This window comes from Miniopterus natalensis, chromosome 1 (genome assembly GCF_054644295.1).
Source record: "Miniopterus natalensis isolate mMinNat1 chromosome 1, mMinNat1.hap1, whole genome shotgun sequence".
Taxonomy (NCBI): Eukaryota; Metazoa; Chordata; class Mammalia; order Chiroptera; family Miniopteridae; genus Miniopterus; species Miniopterus natalensis.
The window spans coordinates 84272041-84294185 of NC_142081.1; the positions used below are offsets into that span (position 1 = coordinate 84272041).

Here is a 22145-nt window from a genome sequence, read left to right on the forward strand (position 1 = left end):
GGAAGTCCTAACCAGAGCAATCAGATAAAAATAAATAAAAGGCATTCAAATTGGAAAGGAAGAAGTAAAACTGTCATTATTTGCAGGTACATGTTATATAGAGATAACCCTAAAAATTCCACCAAAAAAACTATTAGAATAAGTGAATTCAGTAAAGTTGCAGGATACAAAATTAATATACAGAAATTTGTTGCATTTCTATATTCTAATAATGAACTACCAGAAGGAAATTTTAAGAAAATAATTACAATTTCATCAAAAAGAATAAAATACCTAGGAATAAATTTAACTAAGGGGATAAAGACTTGTACTCTGAAAATTGTAAGACATCGAAGAGGACACAAATAAATGGAAAGATATACTATGCTCATAAACTGGAAGAATTAACATTGTTTAAATGTTGATACTATCCAAAGCAATTCCTATCAAACTATCAATGGCATTCTTCTTAGAACTAGAACAATAATCCTAGGATAAACCTAAAGAGATCCACACTGAGACACATTATAATCAGACTGCTGAAAAGACAAAGAAATAAAAAAACCTCTAAGTTGGAAAAAATAGTAAAATTATCTCTGTTCACAAATGGCATGATCTTAAATGTAGAAAAACTTAGATTCCAAAATAAACTGATAGAATTAATAAATGAATTCCGCAAAGTTTTAGGAGAAAAAAATCAACATGAAAAGTTTGTTTCTCTACACTTAATGAACAATCAAAAATGGAAATTAAGAAAACAGTGCCATTTATGATAGCATCAAAAAGGAAAAAATATGATGGCAACTAAATGGTGTTTGTAGCATTTTTATCATACAGTAGATTCCATCCATTCACTATACTTTTCTAACTAGTTGTCCTACATGCAAGTACATGTTTTTAATGTTGTCTGTCTTCTGTGCTATTCCTGTAAGTCTGCTATTAAAATATATTAAGCTCTTTAAAAAAAAGGAAAAAATACATAGAAGGTAATTTAGACAAAAAGGCAAAAGACTTGGACACTGAAAATTACAAAACACTGCTGAAAGAAATTAAAGACACAAGTAAATGGAAAAACATCCTGTATTCATGGATTGGAATACTTAACATTGTTAAGAGGTCAATGCTACCCGTAGTGATCTATAGATTCAATATAATCCCTATCAAAATCCCAGCAAATTTTTTTATGTGGAAACAGAAAAATCCACCCTAAAATTCACATATAACCTCAAAGTAGCCAAAACAAAAAACAAAGTTGGAGGTCTCACATTTCCTGATTTCAAACTTACTGCAAAGCTACAGTAATCAAAACAGTGTAATAATGACATAAAAACAGACATGTAGGCCAATGGAATAGAACAGACTCCCAGAAATAAACCCGTGGCTATTCTTTCAAGTTATTTTTAACAGTCATTTTGTCATGACCAAAGGCTCCCACGAACATTCAATGGGAAAAGGACAGTCTTCAACAAATGATGCTGGGAAAACTGGATATTCATATGCAAAAGAATGAAGTTGGGCTCTTACACTTTACCATATAAAAATATTAACCCCCTAGTCTGGTAGCTCAGTTGGTTAGAGTCATCCCCTGTATGCAAAGGGTGAGGGTTTGATCTCTGGTCAGGGCACATACAAGAAGCAACCAATGAGTTCATGAGTGGAACAACAAATCAATGTTTCTCTCTCTCTCCCTTTCTCTCTCTCTCTCAAATCGATAAATAAAATTTAAAAAAATATTAACTCAAAATGTATTAAAGATCTAATTGTAAACCCTGAACTATAAAGCTCCTAGAAGAAAAAAATCCAAAGTACAATGTAGCTGAAGTCATGAGCATCCTGAGTTTAGGTCTAGAAGCAGGATAATAAGAGCATTTCAAATAAGGGGCCCAAATCTAGTTCACTTCTTGAAAACAGGGGTAACAAAAGGGCTTACACATTCATAAAAGGAGGCAAAAAACATTACTACTAACTGGTGCCTATGGCTATTTCTTGTGTGAAGCTGTGTGCCTAGAGAGATGAAGGGGCACAACCTAGGATTAGGAAATGGAGTCCCAGTCAGATGTCTGAGGCAATAAATTTTGAGATGGTGAAGTTTCTGATGATGAAGTGCAGTGTGTGATCCTGGGTGTTCCCGGCTAAGGCCGGCAGAATGATATGACTGATTTAATGGATGAGATTCTTTAATAAAGTAACTAATAATCAATAACAAACTGTACTTTCAAAATTAAATGGGTAAATGGTTACATAAGTAGCTAATTGTTGGCACATTTTATATATTACTATTTAGAATATAGGCTTTAATTGTAAATTTCCATTTTGTATGTTACATCGCTGTTAGTTCTACCCCTTCCTAGACTAGCAACCGCCACTGTAGCCGGCTTTGGAGCTGGGCCTGAGAATCGTGGAATGGGAGCACAGCAGCAGAGAAGGAGAAGGATCCAGGTGAAAGCAGCAGATTTGACCTGTAGGTCGTGGTCCTTCCGGCTATGATCTGAAGAGAAGCTTCTTCACACCCTCACTTATGTTTTGGCCTTTCCTATCCCCACTTGAAAATCTATCATTCAGAAACAAATTCGTAATATAGTTCACTTTAATCTCTTAGGATTTTAGGAACTGGGGGCTAGGTGAGCAGCGCACTATGAACCATTTCATGAGTTAAAAATAATAGGAGACCCAAAATAGGCGGGCAGGAAAAAACCCACAAATTATATATTAAAGAGGTTTTAGATTTTTTAAAAATAGTGCACACTCTTTGGCACATTGTCGGACAGCTATACGTTCTAGGGCCCGAACTTGACCAAATCCAAGCTCATAAACGTGTTTATGGCAGGATTCTTAGTATGAAACGCTCCCCCTACACAAGCCTCCTCCGGGTTCTCTGTGGCTTACCGATCGGGCATGGCTCATTGGGCAGCTGAAGCTAAACAGAGAGCGATGTCAAATTCCTGTGCTGTTTGATCAGCTGTGTTCTGTCACACCTGTAGTCAGGAAGTTGGCCTCATCCACACTCAGCACTCAACATTCCTGACTAAAATTGCCCACGCTTGTATTTGGACCTCACAGAAATTAACTTGTTCTCTTCTCTTTGGACTAATCATTCTCAAATGTCTGGCTTCTCTGCTTGGAGCAAATCCTTAGGCCACTGTTTTTGAAATTGCTAAAGACTTTTTTCCTCCAAGATCAAAATTCAAAATCAGACATTATTTTCTAGACAAGTAGCAAAATTAAGTTTAAGAAGGTTACAAGGCAAATTATCTCATAGATATATTACTGATTTGAAAGAGAGATTATTTGAGTTTTCTTCCTAATTCTACAACTTACTTATACATTCAGGATATTTATTCTAAAATAAGAATACCTGTTACCTATAAATTTATAAAGAAGTGGTGATAATAAATTAATATGGATTATGTGAATCACTTCTTATGAAAAGGCAAAAAGTATTAACTTTTACTTTTTTCTTAATAAAAATATTTTAGTCATTAATGAAAGAAACAACTGAGAAAATTATTTTAAACACTTGCAACATTCACAGAAAGATATAATATAAAAATGCAATGATATTTTATATAAATGTTGGCAAAAGGTATGAAAATAATTGTAAGTGATATCACACAATTATACATTCTTTTATATGAGTTTCTGCATTTTTTTAATATCTCATTGTTCATGGAGCACAAATTTGAGTTGACTTTTTGCAGCATTGAGTTTTGCTTCTTAAGAACAAAGAATTTAATACTACATGGATTTTTGCCAGATTCAGTTGTTGCATTCTTTACATCACAAGTTCCTAATACTAAACACCTGTTCAACCACTGTTTTTTTTAAAAAAAATGTGTTTGATCATTCAGCTTGAAAGGAACAGCTTTTCACTTTCATTTACAAATCTCTCACACTTTTCACAAAGCAGTTATTTGTCTGCAAGCAAACTTAAGGCTCAGGAAATTTACTAAATAAGATCACTACAAAGGTCAAATCTTAGGATCTCTGTCTTTTTTAGCAATCTTAACTGAAAAACAACATAAACTTTTCTTAAGTCTAACCCAGAAAACACTTTAAATGGTACACTCTGAAATAAAAATTCAAAAAAATGCAGTGATTTTTTGTAATTAGTTCACTTTAATTCAGCCTTCTCTTCTTTAGTTCTTGATAGACTGAACACTGAGTAATTTTTAAACAAAAGATGCTTATTTTCTGTCTTAGATATGCCTTCAAGTTTTACACAAGACTATAAAACAGACTCAAATTTCACACACTGATTATCCAATCATATAAAAAAAGAACAGATAATTAGTAAGCTGGGAAAACATGCCTTTTTCACTAAGTACATTTTCTTTATCAATGATAAGCTATCGAAAACTATTGAATACTTTCTCCAAAATGAAGGAAATTTTTAAGTTTCCTGACTGAACCACTAGTCTACTGGTGAAAGTGTAGGATACTAAGAAAATCCTACAGTCTATTTGTTTATGCACATAATAACAAAATAATTACAATGCAAACTTACATAAAGAATTTTTTTTGCCTCAATTATCGCATTATTCATTACTGAACTCTTTGATTCTGGTACTTGGTTGCCTGGTTCATTCACTGATAGGTAGCTTTAAATATTTCCAAACAGGAAAGGATGCAATAAATTCACTAGAAGTAATTATTACATCTCATTTTCTTCACAGATAGATCTGAAAATGTGTTCTACTATGTATGCTGTTAACAATATATAAAAAATGGATAACATCTGTTTCAAACAGTTGACATTTCACCATATCCATTCCACATAGACACATAGTACACTTAGGTTTCACGATGCCTGACAGACTTGGCGGGACTCTGAAGGAGCAATAACTTGTCTGAAGACATGGCTTGTGCTTTCCTCCCATTTGCATCACTTAGCTATAATTGACAATGGCTGGTTTCTGCAGAATTACTGTCAGTGCCATTAATCCAGACAATACAGTTATTTCAAAATTATGCCAAATCCTACGATTCGTAAGTTAATAAGTCTAAAGTGATTTGCAAAGAGCTTATGTAAAAAAAAAAAAAAAAAAGTGGAAATGCTTTCTTAAAAAGTAAAAGGCAAGTTTTCTTAGAAACTTGAGTATTTAACTTACCTGATTGGGGGAGGGGTGGGAAGGAGAAGGAAAGAATGGGCCAACATTTCTGGCAAGATCTCGTCTGGTTCTAATATTTTACTGCAAGCTGGGGACCCAGCATGCTTAAAACAAAACAAAACAAAACAAAACAAAACAAACAAACAAACAAACAAAAACTTCCTGCCTCTACTCGCCCTCAGGATTTACAATCTTATTAGCAAGCAATTTTAATTCATGTGAAAAAAATATACAAAATTCTACTTGAAAATGCTAAATTGAATATAATCAAGTGGGATAAGTTTTGGGTGGTGATGTAAAATAAGATCATAAAGATACACAACCTACATACATATAGATATTTACAAGTATCTTGACCCATATTATTTCAGCTAATCTAAAAGGCAATCTATTATAAATGCACTATAATTTTACATCCCACCAAGGAAAATACTGCCCTCACACAATGACAATTATGAAACACATCCCTGAGGAAATATGCTCAAATTTTTATCAATAGGTCAGAGGTAACTATTTTATTTCCCTATGTGAAAGAACATTCTAGAAAGGCTCCAATGAAAGTTTCTTTAATCTAACCTAACTGTTTTTTATACACTGGGAACTTAACTGCATGAATGTTAAGAGGGGGGAAAAAAGGGCACACAAAATCTAACGTGTACCTGCACAGGGTTTGGCAAACAGTGCTAAATAAATGTTGTTGAATTAACAAAATTGTTTGATATGCCTAGAGATTAAAACATTGCAATTTTTAATTTTACTATATTCATGTATTGCCACAAAGCTCTTCAAGGCAAAATGAAAATTTAAATGTAAATGTTTATGAAGTATTAAACGCAGTCCAAATACTAATTATTAATATTATAACATTTTCCTCTCTGGCATCATTTTATATTTTGGGGCTTTCACACTTATGTAAAGGCAGCGAAGGAAAGTAACAGGTGATGTTGTACCTCCTTGATTATAATATATAGGTGTAACTGAGAGAAAAGCTCATTGAACCCTTAGATTCCTGTGTCATAGGTTAAAAATTGAATCAAACACAAAACTTTATTTATTCTTGATTTGTGATTAATTTTTGATATAAGTGTTAAAAACCAAATAGATCAACAATTCATGGGTTTTAAATATTGATTTGGTTTAGTGTGAAAAGGATTAATCAATAAAGTGTAAAACATTGTTTAAAGCTTACTAAATATATATATGTATAATATATATATGTGTGTATAGTGTGTGTGTGTGTGTGTGTGTGTGTGTATCATGGCCCAAAAGTCTTAGTGTATTTCTATGCCATAATCACTTCAGAAGTATAAATGCTTCAAAATTTGAAAATGAAATTATATACAGTTCATTTTCACTTATTTATTTATTCATTTATTTATTTTAATCCTTACTTGTTAGAGAGAGAAGGAGGGAAGGGGAAAGAGAGAGGAAGGGAGAGGGAGGAGAGAGAGAGAGAAAGAAACATTGATCGGTTGCCTCTTGTACATGCCTGGAGGAACAGAGAGCTGCAGGGCACAGTCCAGCAGAGTGAGCAAAGCAAACAGTGACTGAACAGTGACAGAACTAACAGTGACTGAGCCAGCAGATGCCTGCCAGAGCTAATAGATCTGCCCTGCAACTGTCTACTGTCAGGCAGCAGTGTTTCTGACAAAGAAACTGAACCACAGAGCCCTGCCCTGATCCCTTGGACTCCCAAAACTTGCCTCCCGCTGCCCTCAGTGTCGGGTAAGGAACATTTTATCTGTAAACCAAGAGCTATTGCAGTGGAACCACTGTTTCTCTCTGTGATTGATCCCCAGGTTTGATGCTTAGGGCTCGACCACACAGAGGTCCGGGTCACCATTATGGTGAGGGCAAAACAAACCCCACCCCCAAGCAACACACCCTATTGTCTGACAGAAGCCACAGAGGTCAAGTCTGGGATATTAAACAGGCTAAAATATCTTGTGATTCAGCACCATCTACTGGAAAATAGTAGAAAGATCTCTTCAGAGGATGCTGCTATAGAAGGGACATTTATGCCTAGACAAAGGAGAGTAGCAAAAACCATGAATAACCACGGTAATGAGGATGATCAGAAAGAAAATGAAAAATTCCCAGAAAGTTAGCTGGAACACATGAAAACATGTGATATAAATGACAGAGATTTCAAGATTGCAGTTCTGAAAATACTCAACAAGATGTGAGAAAATACAGACAGGCAATTCAGTGCACTCAGAAAACAAATCAATGAACAAAACGAGTACTTTACAAAAGAGATTGAAACTTTAAAAAAGAACCAATCAGAAACCATGGAAATGAAGCATTCAATAAAGAAGATTAGAAATGAGCTACTGAGCATAGGAAACAGAGCCAACCAGATGGAGAAAGAACTGGTGATATTGAAGACAGAAATCTAGAAATGCAGAGGGAAGAAGAGAATGACCTGAGCAAAAAGAAAAATGAAAGAGCTCTATAAGAACTATCTGACTCCATCAGAAAAAGCAATATTAGAATAGTAAGCACTCCAGAGGGAGAGTGGTAGAAGGGAACAGAGAGCCTATTCAAACAAATAGTGGATGAGAATTTTCCAAATCTATGGAAAGAACTAGATCCTCAAATCTAAGAAGCAAACAGAACATCTAGTTACTTCAATCCAAAGAGGCCCCCTCCAAGGAACATTGTATTAAAACTGTCAAAAATTAGCAACAAAGAAAAAATTCTCAAAGAAGCCAGGGAAAAGAAAGAAGTGACCTACAAAGGAAAACCCATCAAAATTTCATCCGACTTTTCAGCGGAAACTCTACAAATCAGAAGAGAGTGGAACCAAATATTCAACTGTCTGAAAGAGAGAAATTACCAGCCACAAATAGTATATCCAGCAAAATTATCATTTAAATATGAAGGAGAAATAAAGACATTCCTAGACATACAGATGCTAAGGTTTTATCACTAGAAAACCTCCATTGCAGAAAATACTCAAGGGAGTTATTCTACCTGAAACAAAGAACATAAGGTCACAACACTATGAGTAAGATCCCCAAATACTTACAGCATTATCAGGGGTAATTTGTGACAATAAAAACTTAAAGGGGGAGCAGGTAAGGGAAGATGAAGATAAGATTTATTAAAAAAAAAAGCAACTCTTGTACATATGCAACTTTATTTTTTATAAACCTAATGGTAACCACACACAAAAATCCCCAATCCAGGACACAGCTTAAAAAAATAGGACACAGAGGAAAGCACTATGAAACACCACCAAACAAAAACAACAGACAGAAGTACAAAGGAAAAGAACCAATGGAGGCACAGAGCTACCAGAAAACAAGATAAAATGGCTATAGGAAATCCTCATACATCAATAATTACTCTAAATGTAAATGGACTGAATTTACCAATAAAGAGGCACAGAGTAGCAGAGTGGATCATATGCTGCCTACAAGAGACACATCTAAGCTAAAAAGACAAAGGTAGATTCAAAGTAAAAGGGAGGAAAATGATTCTTCAAGCAAATAACATCCACCAAAAAGCAGGTGTAGCCATACTTATATCTGAAAAAATAGATTTCTTGACAACAAAGATAACAAGAGACAAAGATGGACACTTTATAATGATCAAGGGGACACTACATCAAGGAAATATAACACTTCTCAATATATATGCACCCAAACAGGAAGCACCAAAATATATAAAGCAACTACTCACAGAACTAAAGGGAGAAACAGAAAAAAACACAATCATAGGTGGGGACCTTAATACTCTATTGACAGCTCTAGACAGGTCAACCAAACAGGTAATCAATAAAGAAATATTGGCCTTAAATGAAAAGCTAGACCAAATGGATGTAATTAACATTTAGAGAGCCTTTCATCCCAGAACATCAGATTATACAGTCTTCTCTTATGCACATGGTACATTCTCAAGGATAGATCATATGTTGGATCACAGAACTAGCATCAACAATTTCAAGAAGACTGACATTATACCAAGCATATTCTCTGACCATGGTGCCTTTAAATTAGAAGTCAACTGCAAAAAGGAAGTAAAGAAACCCACAAATACATGGAGATTAAACAACATACTACAAAAAAATGACTGGGTCAAAGATGAAATAAAAGGTGAAATTAAAAGATATATAGAGACTAATGAGAATGGCAATACTATCAAAACTACTGGGATGCAGCAAAAGCAGTAATAAGAGGGAAATTTATATCATTACTGGCCTAGCTCAAGAAACAAGATAAATCCCAAGTAAACAATCTAACATCACATCTTAAAGAACCAAAAAAAGAACGAAAGCAACCCAAAGTCAGCAGAAGAAGGGAAATCATAAAAATTACAGCAGAATTGAATGAAATAGAGAATAAAAAGGCTACACAAAAAATTAATAAAACAAAGAGCTGGATCTTTGAAATGATTAATAAAATTGACGAACCCCTGGCTAGACTCACTAAGGACAAAAGGGAAAAGACCCATATAAACAAAAATCAGAAATGAGAGAGGAGGAGTCACCACAGACATCACAGATATACAAAGGATCATACTAGAATAATATGAAAGACTATATGTCACTAAATTCAATAACCTAGAAGAAATGGATAAGTTCCTAGAAATATATAAGCTTCCTAGATTAAATCATGAAGAACTGGAAAATCTAAATAGGTCAGCAGCAGCAAGGAAATTGAAACAACCATCAAAACCTCCCAAAAAATAAAAGTCCAGGACCAGATGGCTTTACCAGTGAATTCTAACAAACGTTCAAAGAAGATTTAAAACCTGTCTTTTTCAAATTCTTTAAAACATTGAAGAAGAGGCAATACTTCCTAACACATTTTATGAGGCCAATATAACCCTGATGCCAAAACTTGGTAAGGATAACACAAAAAAAGAAAACTACAGACCAATATCTCTGATGAATACAGATGCAAAAGTTCTAAACAAAATTTTAGCAAGTCAAATGCAGCAGTACATCAAAAAAAAAAAATACATCATGATCAAATGGGGTTCATTCCAGGGGCACAAGGATGATTCAACATACATAAATCAATCAGTCAATGCAATAAAGCACATTAACAAAAGAAAGGATAAAATTCATATGATCTTATCAATATGTGCAGAAAAAGCATTTGATAAGATACAACATCCATTTATAATTAAAACAATAAAATAGGAATAGAAGGAAAGTACCTTAACATAATAAAGGCCATATATGATAAACCCTCAGCTAATAGCATACTCAATGTTGAAAAACTGAAAACTTTTCCTCTAAGATCAGGAATAAGATAAGAATGTCCACTCTAACCACTTTTATTCAACCTAGTTCTGGAAGTCCTAGCCGGAGCAATAAGGCAAGAGAAAGAAATAAAAGGCATTCAAATAGGGAAGGAAGAAGTAAAACTGTCACTTTTATGGAAGACATGATTCTGTATATAGAAAACCCTGAAGACTCCACCAAAAACAATTAGAAACAATAAACAAATACAGTAAAGTTGTGGGATACAAAATCAATTTACAAAAATCCACTGCCTTCTAGTATACTAACAAAACTTCATAAAAAGAAATGAAAAAAATACCTCCTTTTGCAATTGCAACCAAAAGAATAAAATACCTAAGAATAATCAACAAAGAACATAAAAGACCTATATACTAAAAACTACAAAGCATTAATAAAAGAGATTGAAAAAGACACCACAGAATGGAAAAATATCCCGTGTTCATGGATTGGAAGACTCAACATAGTTAAAATGACCATATTATCCAAAGAAATATACAGATTTAAGGTAATCCCCATCAAAATACCAATGTCATTTTTTAAAGAAATAGAACAAGAAATCATCAGATTTGTATGGAACCACAAAAGACCCCAAATAGCCAAAGTAATCCTGAGAAAAAAGAACAAAGTTGGAGCTATCACACTACCTGACTCCAAATTATACTACAGAGCTACAATAATCAAAACAGCATGGTACTGGCACAGAAACAGACACACAGGTCAGTGGAACAGAACTGAGATCCCAGATATAAAACCACATGTATATGGGCAGATAATTTTTGACAAAAGAGCCAGGAACGCACAATGAAGTAAAGATAGTCTCTTCAAAAAATGGTGCTGGGAATACTGGAAAGTCACATGCAAAAGAATGAAACTGGGTTTCAGTTTGTCCCCATGTACAAAAATTAACTAAAAATGGATCAAAGACCTAAATTTGAGACCTGAAACAATAAGTTACATAAAAGAAAACATATATACCCAACTTATGGAACTCGGTCATAGAGAACATTTTATGAACTTGACCTCAAAGGCAAGGGGAGTAAAGACAAAAATAAATCAATGGGACTATCTCAATGGGATTATAGCTTCTGCACAGCAAAAGAAACTGACAACAAAACAGAGAGGCAGCCAATCAGATGGGAGATGAAATTTACAAACACTGGCTCTGGCACTGGCTTTATATATTTGCAAAATATATAAAGAACTCATAAAACTCAATGCCAAACAAACAACCCAATCAAAAAGTGAGCAGAGGACCTGAACAGACACTTCTCCCAAGAAGACATACAAACAACCAATAGATATTCGAAAAGATGTTCAACCTCAATTAGGGAAATGTAAATCAAAACTATAATGAGATACCACCTCACACCTGTTAGAATGGCTGTTATCAACAAGACAAATAATAACAAGTGTTGGAGAGACTGTGGAGAAAAGGGAACCCTCATTCACTGCTAGTGGGAATGTAGACTGGTACAGCCACTATGGAAAATGGTCTAGTGATTTCTCAAAAAATTAAGAATAGAGCTACCATATGACCCAACAATCCCTCTCCTGGGTATATACCAAAAACACTTGGAAACATGTATTTGCAAAGATATATGCACCCTTATGTTCATGCAGCATTATACATGGCAGCCAAGACATGGAAATAACCAATGTGTCCTGCGATAGAAGACTGGATAAAGAAGGTGTGGTACATGTACACGATGGAATACTGCTCAGCCATAAAAAAGATGATATACTGCCACTTGCAACAACATGGATGGACCTTGAGAATATTATGCTAAGTGAAATAAGTCAGTCATAAAAAGCTGAGAACCATATGATTTCACTCATATGTGGGATATAAAACTGAAACTCATGGACACAAACAGCAGTGTGGTGGCTGCCAGAGGGAAGTGGGTAAGGGGTTAGGGGGGGATGAGGGTCTTAATATATGGTGATGGGAGAAGATATGACTTTGGGTGGTGGGCACACAGAGCAATATACAGATCTTGTAACATAGAAACCCACACCTGAAACCTATATATTCATATTTACCACTGTCATCCCAATAAATTTAATAAAGCGTAAAAATAAATAAATTCATTTTTCTTAAAAAAACACCTTCAAATGATTTTTTAAAGATTCTTTTAAAAAACACACTGTTTTTAGGGCAGTTTTAGGTACACTGAAAAGTTGAGCAGAAGGTATTGAGATTTCCCATGTAGCCCTACTCGTGCACATGCATAGCCTTCCCCATTACAGAAAACTTTCTGTTTTTTAGACCTTGATTTAAGGAACTTCAGATTAAATGGACAAAATTTCCCATCTGTATGTCATGTGTGAAAATTATCACCTGTTAATTTTAAAATGCTTTTAACCAAGATTTGCTTATAATTAAATTAACGGGTTATTTTTTTGTTATTAATTCACTGTTATTTTTAAATTTATTTTTATTGTTGAGGGTATTACAGATGTCCCCCATTTACCCTCTTTGACCCCCTCCACCAGCTCTTGCCCCACCCTAGGCCTTCACCTCACTATTGTCTGCATCTGTGTCTATGGACTACACATCTATAAATTCTTTGGTTAATCTCTTTCTGCCACCCTCTCCCCCCTTCCCTCTGAGATCTGTCAGTCTGTTCCATGCTTCCATGTCTCTGGACCTATTTTGTTCACCAGTTTATTTGTTCATTAGATTCCACATGTAAGTGAGATCATGGGATACTTGTCTTTCTCTGACTGGCTTATTTCAATTAGCATAATTGTCTTCAGACCCATCCAGGCTGTCTCAAAGAGTAAAAGATCCTTCTTTTTTACAGCTACAGAGTATTCCACTGTGTAAATGTACCACAGCCTTTTTTAGCCACTCATCTACTGATGTGCACTTGGGCTGTTTCCAGATTATTAGCTATTGTAAATTGTGCTGCTATGAACATAGGGGTGCATATATTCTTTCTGATTGGTGTTTCTGGCATCTAGGGATATATTCCCAGAAATAAGATCACTGGGTCAAAAAGCAGTTCTATTTTTAATTTTTTGAGGAACCTCCATAACTGTTTTCCACAGTGGTTGTACCAGTCTGCATTCCCACCAGCAGTGTACTAGGGTTCCCTTTTCTCCACAACCTCACCAGCACTTGTTGTTTGTTGATCTATTGATGGTAGCCATTCTGAGGGGTGTGATGTGATACCTCATCATGATTTTAATTTGCATCTCTCTCTGACTTTGAGCATTTTTTCATATGTTCATTGGCCATCTGTATGTCCTCGTTGGAGAAGTGTCTATTTAGGTCCTTTGCCTATTTTTAATTGGATTGTTTGTCTTCCTCATCTGTATGAGTTCTTTACGTATTTTGTAAATTAACCCCTAATCAGATGTAACATCGGCAAATATGTTCTCCCATACTGTGGGTTCCCTTTGCATTTTGAGGATGGTTTCTTTTGCTATGCAGAAGCTTTTTATTTTGATGTTGTCCCATTTGTTTATTTTTCCTTTGTTTCTCTTGACCTAGGAGATGCATTGGCGAAAATTCTGCTACATGAGATGTCTGAGATTTTACTGTCTATGTTTTCTTCTAGGATTCTGTTATTCTTAACAAATTTTAGTGAATAAGCCCTATGTTAGAAAAAACACTGTAGTAATTTCACCAACATAAATAAATATTACATATCTATAACTATAGTCTACATATTTAAATTCAAGAGTTGCTGCTCCTAAACAATGTTTGGTGAATGATCAGCAGGTGATCACACCACATCATGTGCAATAACTTTGTCATTTAGTGTGACTTTCTGCATTAATTTTAACCAACGATATTCCCATGTGTGCTAAGCCACACACCAGCCTTATGTATTTGTTTACTCACGGTGACTGGTGAATGCACACATTTACTAGACCTATTCAGTATAAATTTAAAATTACTGTATTACATATAGAAACTTTTCTGTGAAGTTAAACTTTTCATACATAGTTAATTTTAATTACACAAATGTGTCTACATAAGTAAAAACAGGTAAACTAATTTGTCACATTTTTAACATATGCATTTGGAAAACCTGCTTTATTATATAATGGACTTTCCACTTTAACAAACACCCCCTCACCCAAATTAGTCTGTTATATTGAGGTTTTACTGGATCAACACAATGGTACACCAAATGATATGTACACCAAAGATGTTTTACAAAATAACCCCCCAGAGTGGTAGACCAAATAATAGATTTCAAAGTTTGTAGCATTACATCTTTGAAGTTTTCAAAGCTCTAAACAGCCTGTATTTAGAGAATAGGGGGTTTTCTTCACAAAGGAATGAAGCAGAAAAGACTTCTTGGAAATGAAGAGAACAAGCAGAGATCTCTTTTTCATGAGTCCATCTTTCCCTTGGGTGTGGTAAGGGAAGACACTAAATTGGTGGGAGTAGAGAGCATGCAGTGGGCAGGTAAAGTTCAAGAGAAATGGAGCAAACAGGAGGTCTCTTTTATGGAGGCTTGGACCTAGTCTTGGCCTTGAGGCCAAGGGCTAGAAGACAAGCAGGTTATGCTGTATTTAAAATTTGAGGGTGGTTCAATTTAGGTTGCTAGCACAGGAGATTAGTAGGCTATCCTGGACAGAAATCCTGGGCAGGAATAACAAATATGAAAATATTGCAATATCTCCTAAGGCCAGTAATAGATAAGTAGGCAGATTTAGAGTTGAAGTCCATAAGGCTAAAGGCATAATGTAAACAATATAAAAGAAATAAATAGAAATATTATCTATATAAAATGGTATCTCACCAATGATAATATTAACTTCTATATTTAAATTTATATTTTCAGTGATTATTGACAATTAACCAGTATCTATAACATCCTTTTCCAGGAAAAGTAATGACTTTTAGTATAGTTGTATCTATTTCCTTCCACCACCTAATATGTTCTTTTAAATCATACGAATTGTTACTGTGATATTATCTGCTTTTATTTTATGCCATTACTTGATTTTTTTTTCCTTAGAGAGAGAGGAAGAGAGAGGGAGAGAGACAAAAAGCATCCATGGGAGAGCACAACATTATCTGCTGCCTCCTACACCCCCCTCCTGGGGATCAAGCTTGAAACCCCGGGCACCGGCCCTGACCAGGAATCAAACTGGCAACTTTTCAGTGCACAGGACCACGCCCAACCAACTGAGCCACATCAGCCAGAGCTTATGCCATTACTTTTAAAGAAATTCTTTCTTAATAATTTGAAGAACATTATCAACACAATTCATACTTACCTATAAATTCTAATGATTTATTTGTTCATTATTGTTTCTATAGCTCATGACATTCTTCTTCTTAGAATCTTTTGTTGGAAAATATTCTAAATTAATTATTTTTTCAGAAAAGGTTCATTTGGGGTAAATTTCCTGAGTCCTGATAATTCTAAAAGAAAACTGTCTTTATTCTTTACACTACACTCAGGTGAATGCTAGTTTTGCAGGATATATATTTCTAGGATAAAAATTTCCTTTAAAGACAGTCCATTTTCTTTCAGAATTTATTGCAAATGATGTTAAGTCTAATACTGGTGTAATTCTTGTTCTTATGTAACGTTTTTCTTTCCTTTGGACTCTGGAAACACCAAATTTGACTCTGTGTCTAGTGCAGATAACTTTATTTTCCCTGCTTGGCACTCAGTGGGTCTTTTCCATCTGAAGGCTATAATCTTTCCTCGCCTCTTCAGTTCACAAAAACTCCCACCCCCACTTTTTTAAAAAATGACTATTTCTTCCTTTCAATTTTATGTTTCAAGCCCTATTTTCTTTTTAATTTAACTTTACATTCTTAGTTATTTACCAGGCTATCTTCCTGGTGATTACTTAGTTGTATCCAATTTATTTGTCTCTTCTATTAAATTTGTTTTGCCAAATATGTTTTTAACTTCCAAAAATCTTCTCTCAGTCTATCAATACTTCTTTCTTTATAACAGTCTTTTGGGGCATAGTATTCTCCTTGGGTGATTCTGAGGATATTAATTTTTAAAATTAAATGGTATATTCTATTCCTTACATTACCTTTGTTTTCTCTGAAGTTAGGTCTCCTTACTAATCTTGGCTTGTCTACAGTGCCATTAGCTTTCTTTAAATATTTGTCCATCCTTAGTTGTTTATATCATGAAAGAAGGGCTGAGTGATTAGTTCATATAACTGATAAGGATATCCTTCAATGATATATAGCAATCTTTCCCCAACAGACTTCTTTCTTGCTCACTAAATAATATCATTTAAATTTAGCATTCTAAATTTTTTTGAACCTTGTATAATAGGAATTATATTGTATATCTACTTCTGAAACATTTTTTATTTTACTCAATATGTTTATGAAAAATATTGACATTAATGAATACATTGCTAATATACATTCATTTTTCACTGCTGCATTGTATGATAAAACATAACTATACTATCATCCTGTTGTCCATTTTCCTATATGTGGACATTTGAAGTGTTTTATTTTTATTTATTTTTTGCTGTTACAAAAAAATGGTTCTATTAACCAGTTCATAATAGGTCTCCTTCTACTATTAGTATACAACACAATTCACTCTTTTTTTAAATTTTTATTAAATATCTTTATTGATTTCAGAGAGAGGAAAGGAGAGGGAAAGAGAGACAGAAACATCAATGATGAGAGAGTCATTGATCAAGCCCGCAACCCGGGCATGTGCCCTGACCGGGAATCGAACCCTGATCGCCTGGATCCTAGGTCAACGCTCAACCGCTGAGCCGCGCCCGGCCGGGCCACAATTCACTCTTTTACAAAAGATTGTTTTATGGTCACAAATATTTAGGATGATATTTATAGTTATATTAAGTTTATTAGATAAATTAAATCCTTTAGATAAAAATATTTAACAGAGGGAAATATCTCTAGCAACAAGGATCTTAAAGAGAAATCTGTAAACCTATAGCAAAAAGTTTGAGATAAATGAAATATGCTGAAAAGAGATCTTTAAATATAATAAAATTTATAAATGAAGAGCTAAAAGACTTTAAAAACTTCCAGTTCAGTGCTTTTATTCATGTAAAAATTTTATCCATAGGTTTTATATCCAGTCCTTATTGGTAAGAAAAGTGGAATTTGTGAAATTGACTTTTTCAAGGTAACAAACAAATAATCTTTCACTGTTGTATTTTGTGCTATAAATAAGATAGAAGCAGTCTTGTGCTTCTGAAAGTAGCCAAGGAATGCAGACAATTGTTTTATCATCCAAGAGATTAAAACAGTCAACTTTTCTTCACCTTGATTTACCTGGGGTACTTGTTTCAATTGCACCAGCCAGGTAGAGCTTGGTAAACACTGCCATCTTAGCTTAATTTCATTTGGCATTTGAAAACTGACCAGGAAAAGTCATTGCTCAAAAAATTATTTGGCACAAATGTTCTTTTCACCAGATAAATCTGACCAAAAATAAGTCAAAAGTAATTAGTGACCTTTGGTGACATTACTAAATATAGTGTTAGAGATCCCAGAATTGAATGATCTGTAGTCTGTTACCTTAGCATTTTGGATGCAGGGACAGAGGGCCCAAGCTGCACTGGCCTTCACGTCTGGGTGGGGATTTTTCAGCAAGGACCACAACAAACGAACTCCATCTAAGCGATCAATTATCCTATTGTGAAATAAAATATAGAGATATAAACTGTAATTGGTATGGTAAATGAAAATTTAAGTGGCCTATCTATTCTTACAATTCTAATTAGTTTTTCTCCTTCTGACATTTTGCTTGGATTTTTCCCCCCAAACTTTAACAACAGTAGGGATATAACATGCTGTTGAATTGTGAGCATTCTGATTTCAGTTTTAAATTCCTAACACGAAAAGCAAGCTCCATGGTAATTACGATTCACATAAACTTAAAATCAAGTCATGTAATTTTTTAATTAGCTGTACACAGACTGTTACCTAAATGTAAAAATACTGGTTTCTTTCATATAGTAACATCTAAATACTTCCCAAAACAAATATTTATGCCTCAAAACTGTGCAGTTACCTTTTTTATTTGGTCTGTGTGTAACTGACTTACCTTACAATGTGACATATTTTAAACTCCTCCAGTCCTAATCTAGCATTAGGAATTAAAATCATTACTCCACAGTGCATCCTTTGTTGGGCATGAATAACACGTAACTTGTTTTCCATGTGCTCCCTTTTCAGCAAGACTAACATTGCAGACTGTGTTATAATTACTTAAGACTCTGTAATCAAAATATCTTCATGACTAGCTGAAAAATGAATTATCATCAGAGTCATCTCTACACCATCTGTCTTCTGTTTATGTATCAATCAGTCCAGGGAACAGAACCCTGAATTAAGGCCTGTGGAGTACTTGCAGTCAAGAAGAAGGCTAAACACAACTTAATATCCTTTACAAACAAGGCTTTGTTCAGAAAGATATGCTAAACAAGCAGATGAGAAAAGATAAAGAACATCAAAATTCCTTTAAGTTTTAATCTCACGTTGTGTTAAACACATGTGGTATTTAGCCACAGACAGAATAAATACTACTAGCTTAAAATGCCATACAAATTCTTTCTTGAAAATCAACATAAAAACATCTACATTTCTTGATTATTTGAGATGAATTTGCCAGGGAAAAAAAAAGTATTATTCCAAAGATTCCAAGTAGGATGTCATTTTCACATAACCATATAAAACAACTGGTAATGAAAATAGCTTATACTAAGATATAAACTGTGTTTTAAAAAAAAGTTTGAATAAGAAAAAAGTGCACTGAGAAAGTATTTTAACCCAAAGTTTAACTAAATAGCTTTCCAAACCTAAAGCTTTCTGATATCATGCTGAGTGAAAACAAAGTTTTATTTCTCAATTTATGGGAACTATAAAGAAAGAATTTACGAATTTAAAAAGCTTACTACTTTATATTATGCCCCTGAAAACATAATTAACGTTGATCCCCGGGTCTCTGTGTTTTTCCACACACAATTTCTCAATGAATGATTGATCTCTTACCCTCTCTAAATATAGTAGTAAAATTTGCATTAGTAATATTTATGTATACAATGCTGGATATAACTTATCATTAGAGTGGAAGTCACTTGGATGACACACATTTTCAGTTTAAAACAAAAAGGATAACTCAATTCTGGACACCCTCCCCCAGGCAAAATGTCACAATTAACTGAAAATTCACTATTAATTGTAAAATTTGATCTATTATTCCCAGCTCTCACCTCCAAACCCAAGAAAATTCATCAGCTAGTTAGTTGTAAAAGATGAGGACTGTAACCCCATAGCCAATGTATTAAAAGAACTCAGTACATTACAGAGTAAATAACCTTAGAGGAGGAAAACATTTTCTGAAAACATTTGCAAACACAGCAACAAAGTCCGGGGCAAAATTAAAACTTAAAACTTCAGAGTTTAATTTTGTCCCTTCCACTTCTGTCTCCCTCTGTACCAAGTCATTGACTGCTGATGTTTACTTCACAATAACTTGAGTACCTGCCCTTACTCCTCTGTTCTCCCTGCAACACCCTAATCATGGTCTTGACTACCTCATTTCAGGATTGCTGCAGTAGCTACAAAACTTGATTTTGTGTCTTCAGTTTTTCCCAGTTCCAATCTATCCTCTAAATCCCTGGGAAATTCATCTTCCTAAAAGCCCCTCAGAACTTCTGCAGCACTCCTTGAGAGCAGAGCCCCAGGGTTATTTATTCTGTTAATCATACCACCTAGCACATTCAATCAACACAGAAAGATCACCCCCGGGAGATAGTCTCCAGCAGCTTCCCATTGCCTGCATGGTATTAAACGCCAATTCATGAACTCAGTATTTAACATTTCCAATGAGTTGGTTTATTCCTCCCAATTCCCTCTATGCAGGCATTTGCTCATAACCCTCTTGGGCCATCTACTAAACACTAAGTGCTAAGCATAGCGAAACTGAAGATATGGTCAATTCTTGTTACTAGGGGTAGTAACATTCTGTAAAGTCACTGAAAACAGTGAATTAGTAAAGACTGAACCATTGCTCCTAGGGGAAATAAATTTTTCTTTTCCTGAAAGCCTCTGGTCAGAACATTTTCATTGACTGGTCAATATATAATCTTGTTTAATGTGTTTCTGTTTAAAGGCCTTGTTCAACCTCAGCTGGAAACACGTTCATTAGGTAACTGAAATGTTTCACTGCTCTGCACATGTCTACTATTGATGGCAAAAGTGCTCTAAGTATTGATTTTGGGGTTACAAATTTTAGCAGGCATACAAATTCACAAATACAGAATCTTCAAGTAATGAGGATTTTAATTGTTCTTCAGGAAACTACAGTCTAGTGAGGGAGATAAAGAGACCATTATAATCTATTATAATAAATGCCACAATAGATGCATGCCTAGGGTTCCCTGTGAACACATAAGGGAGACACTGGTTTATTCAGAGGCCACAGGAATTCTCCCAACTATAAACCTTTGCCCATTCCATAATAAAGCATCTTTTTTTTAAAAAATTGATTTTTTTTCTTTTTTTAGAGAGAGAGAGGAAGGGAGAGAGAGAGAGAAAGAAACATTGATTTGTTGTTCCATTTATTTATGCATTCATTGGTTGATTCTTGTATGTGCCTTAACCGGGGATTGAACCCACAACCTCAGCATATTAGGACAACACTCTAACCAATTTAGCTACTTGACCAGGGCCTATGATAATCCATCTTTAAAGGTCACCTTTTTAAAAACAAAGCTTCTCAAAGAACTTATACGCATATGTGCATAACCCCTAGACACAGATAACAGTGTGGAGAAGACCTGTGGGGGGCAGGGATGCAGGGTGGAGGGGAAGGGGGGCAACATCTGTAATACTTTCAACAATAAAGATATTTTTTTTTAAAGCCTCTCCCACGAATCCTCTGGTTTCTCTCTCCTTTAAGCTTCTTTTGAGTTCTGCTGTCCTTTTTTCTGGCACTCCTCACACATTGCTTTGCCTTATTAATTGTGATCATGTGTGTGTGCTTCATACCTCAATTATTGTGTAACCTCCCTGACTAAAGGAAACATATATTGCCCGCTATACTTGGCGCAGAGGCCCACCCCTGCAGCCAGTGAGTATCGATCAGGTGGACCCAAAACAAGCTAGTCTCCTTTCTCAGCGGATCAAAAACCTCTCCCAACACAAATACATTCATTTTTAACTTTATACTTGCAAAGCACATGTTCAAATTCTAAATCTAACCAGTGCAGTAAGTTTTCATTTGAAGTGGTCTCTAACTTGAAAGTACATTTATATAGACTTTCTGTACACCTTTGTTGCTTTTTGCATATATAAAGATGGGCTAATAGGTGGTATTAATTTACACCTCTGTCTTTTTGTAGTGGGTCTATCTCCTTTTACATAGTTTTTTATTTTGATTAGCATCTTGCTCTGAACTCATTTCCAGCACTATGTTGGCTCTTCTTGCTTTAGTATTAATAGAATTTAACATTAATTCTATGACATTATTAGAAATAAAACTGAATTATGTTTTCAAAATTTTCAACTTTGTCACAGAAGCCTGTGTGGCTGGCAGAATAACATTTCTAGAAAGGTGAATACATATACATATGCTGGCTATTTAAAAAACCCAAACAAACCAAAACAGACGCAGTGCTTATATTTCTGTTTCTTTTGCTATATTAACATTTGCCAGAATTGTTAAGAAGTCTGGCCAGCTTACCTGCCCATTGAGACCACACATAAGAACAAATGTGAAGCATTTGTGCCCACATAGTAGACGTGGCTAAGGTTACAGCATTTCTTTCTGGCAATGTCAATACATCTATGTTGAAACCATAGTTTGAAT

General features: G+C 34.7%; 1 protein-coding gene across 1 annotated transcript in view; it reads right to left on the reverse strand.

Annotated features, from left to right (window-relative positions):
• ODAD2 (outer dynein arm docking complex subunit 2) overlaps positions 1 to 22145 on the reverse strand; it is a 199402-nt gene that overhangs the window by 67517 nt on the left and 109740 nt on the right. The window contains exon 17 of the mRNA XM_016211753.2: positions 17849 to 17963. Within this exon, the coding sequence (XP_016067239.2) occupies positions 17849 to 17963 (115 nt within the window). The remainder of the gene's footprint in view (positions 1 to 17848; positions 17964 to 22145) is intronic.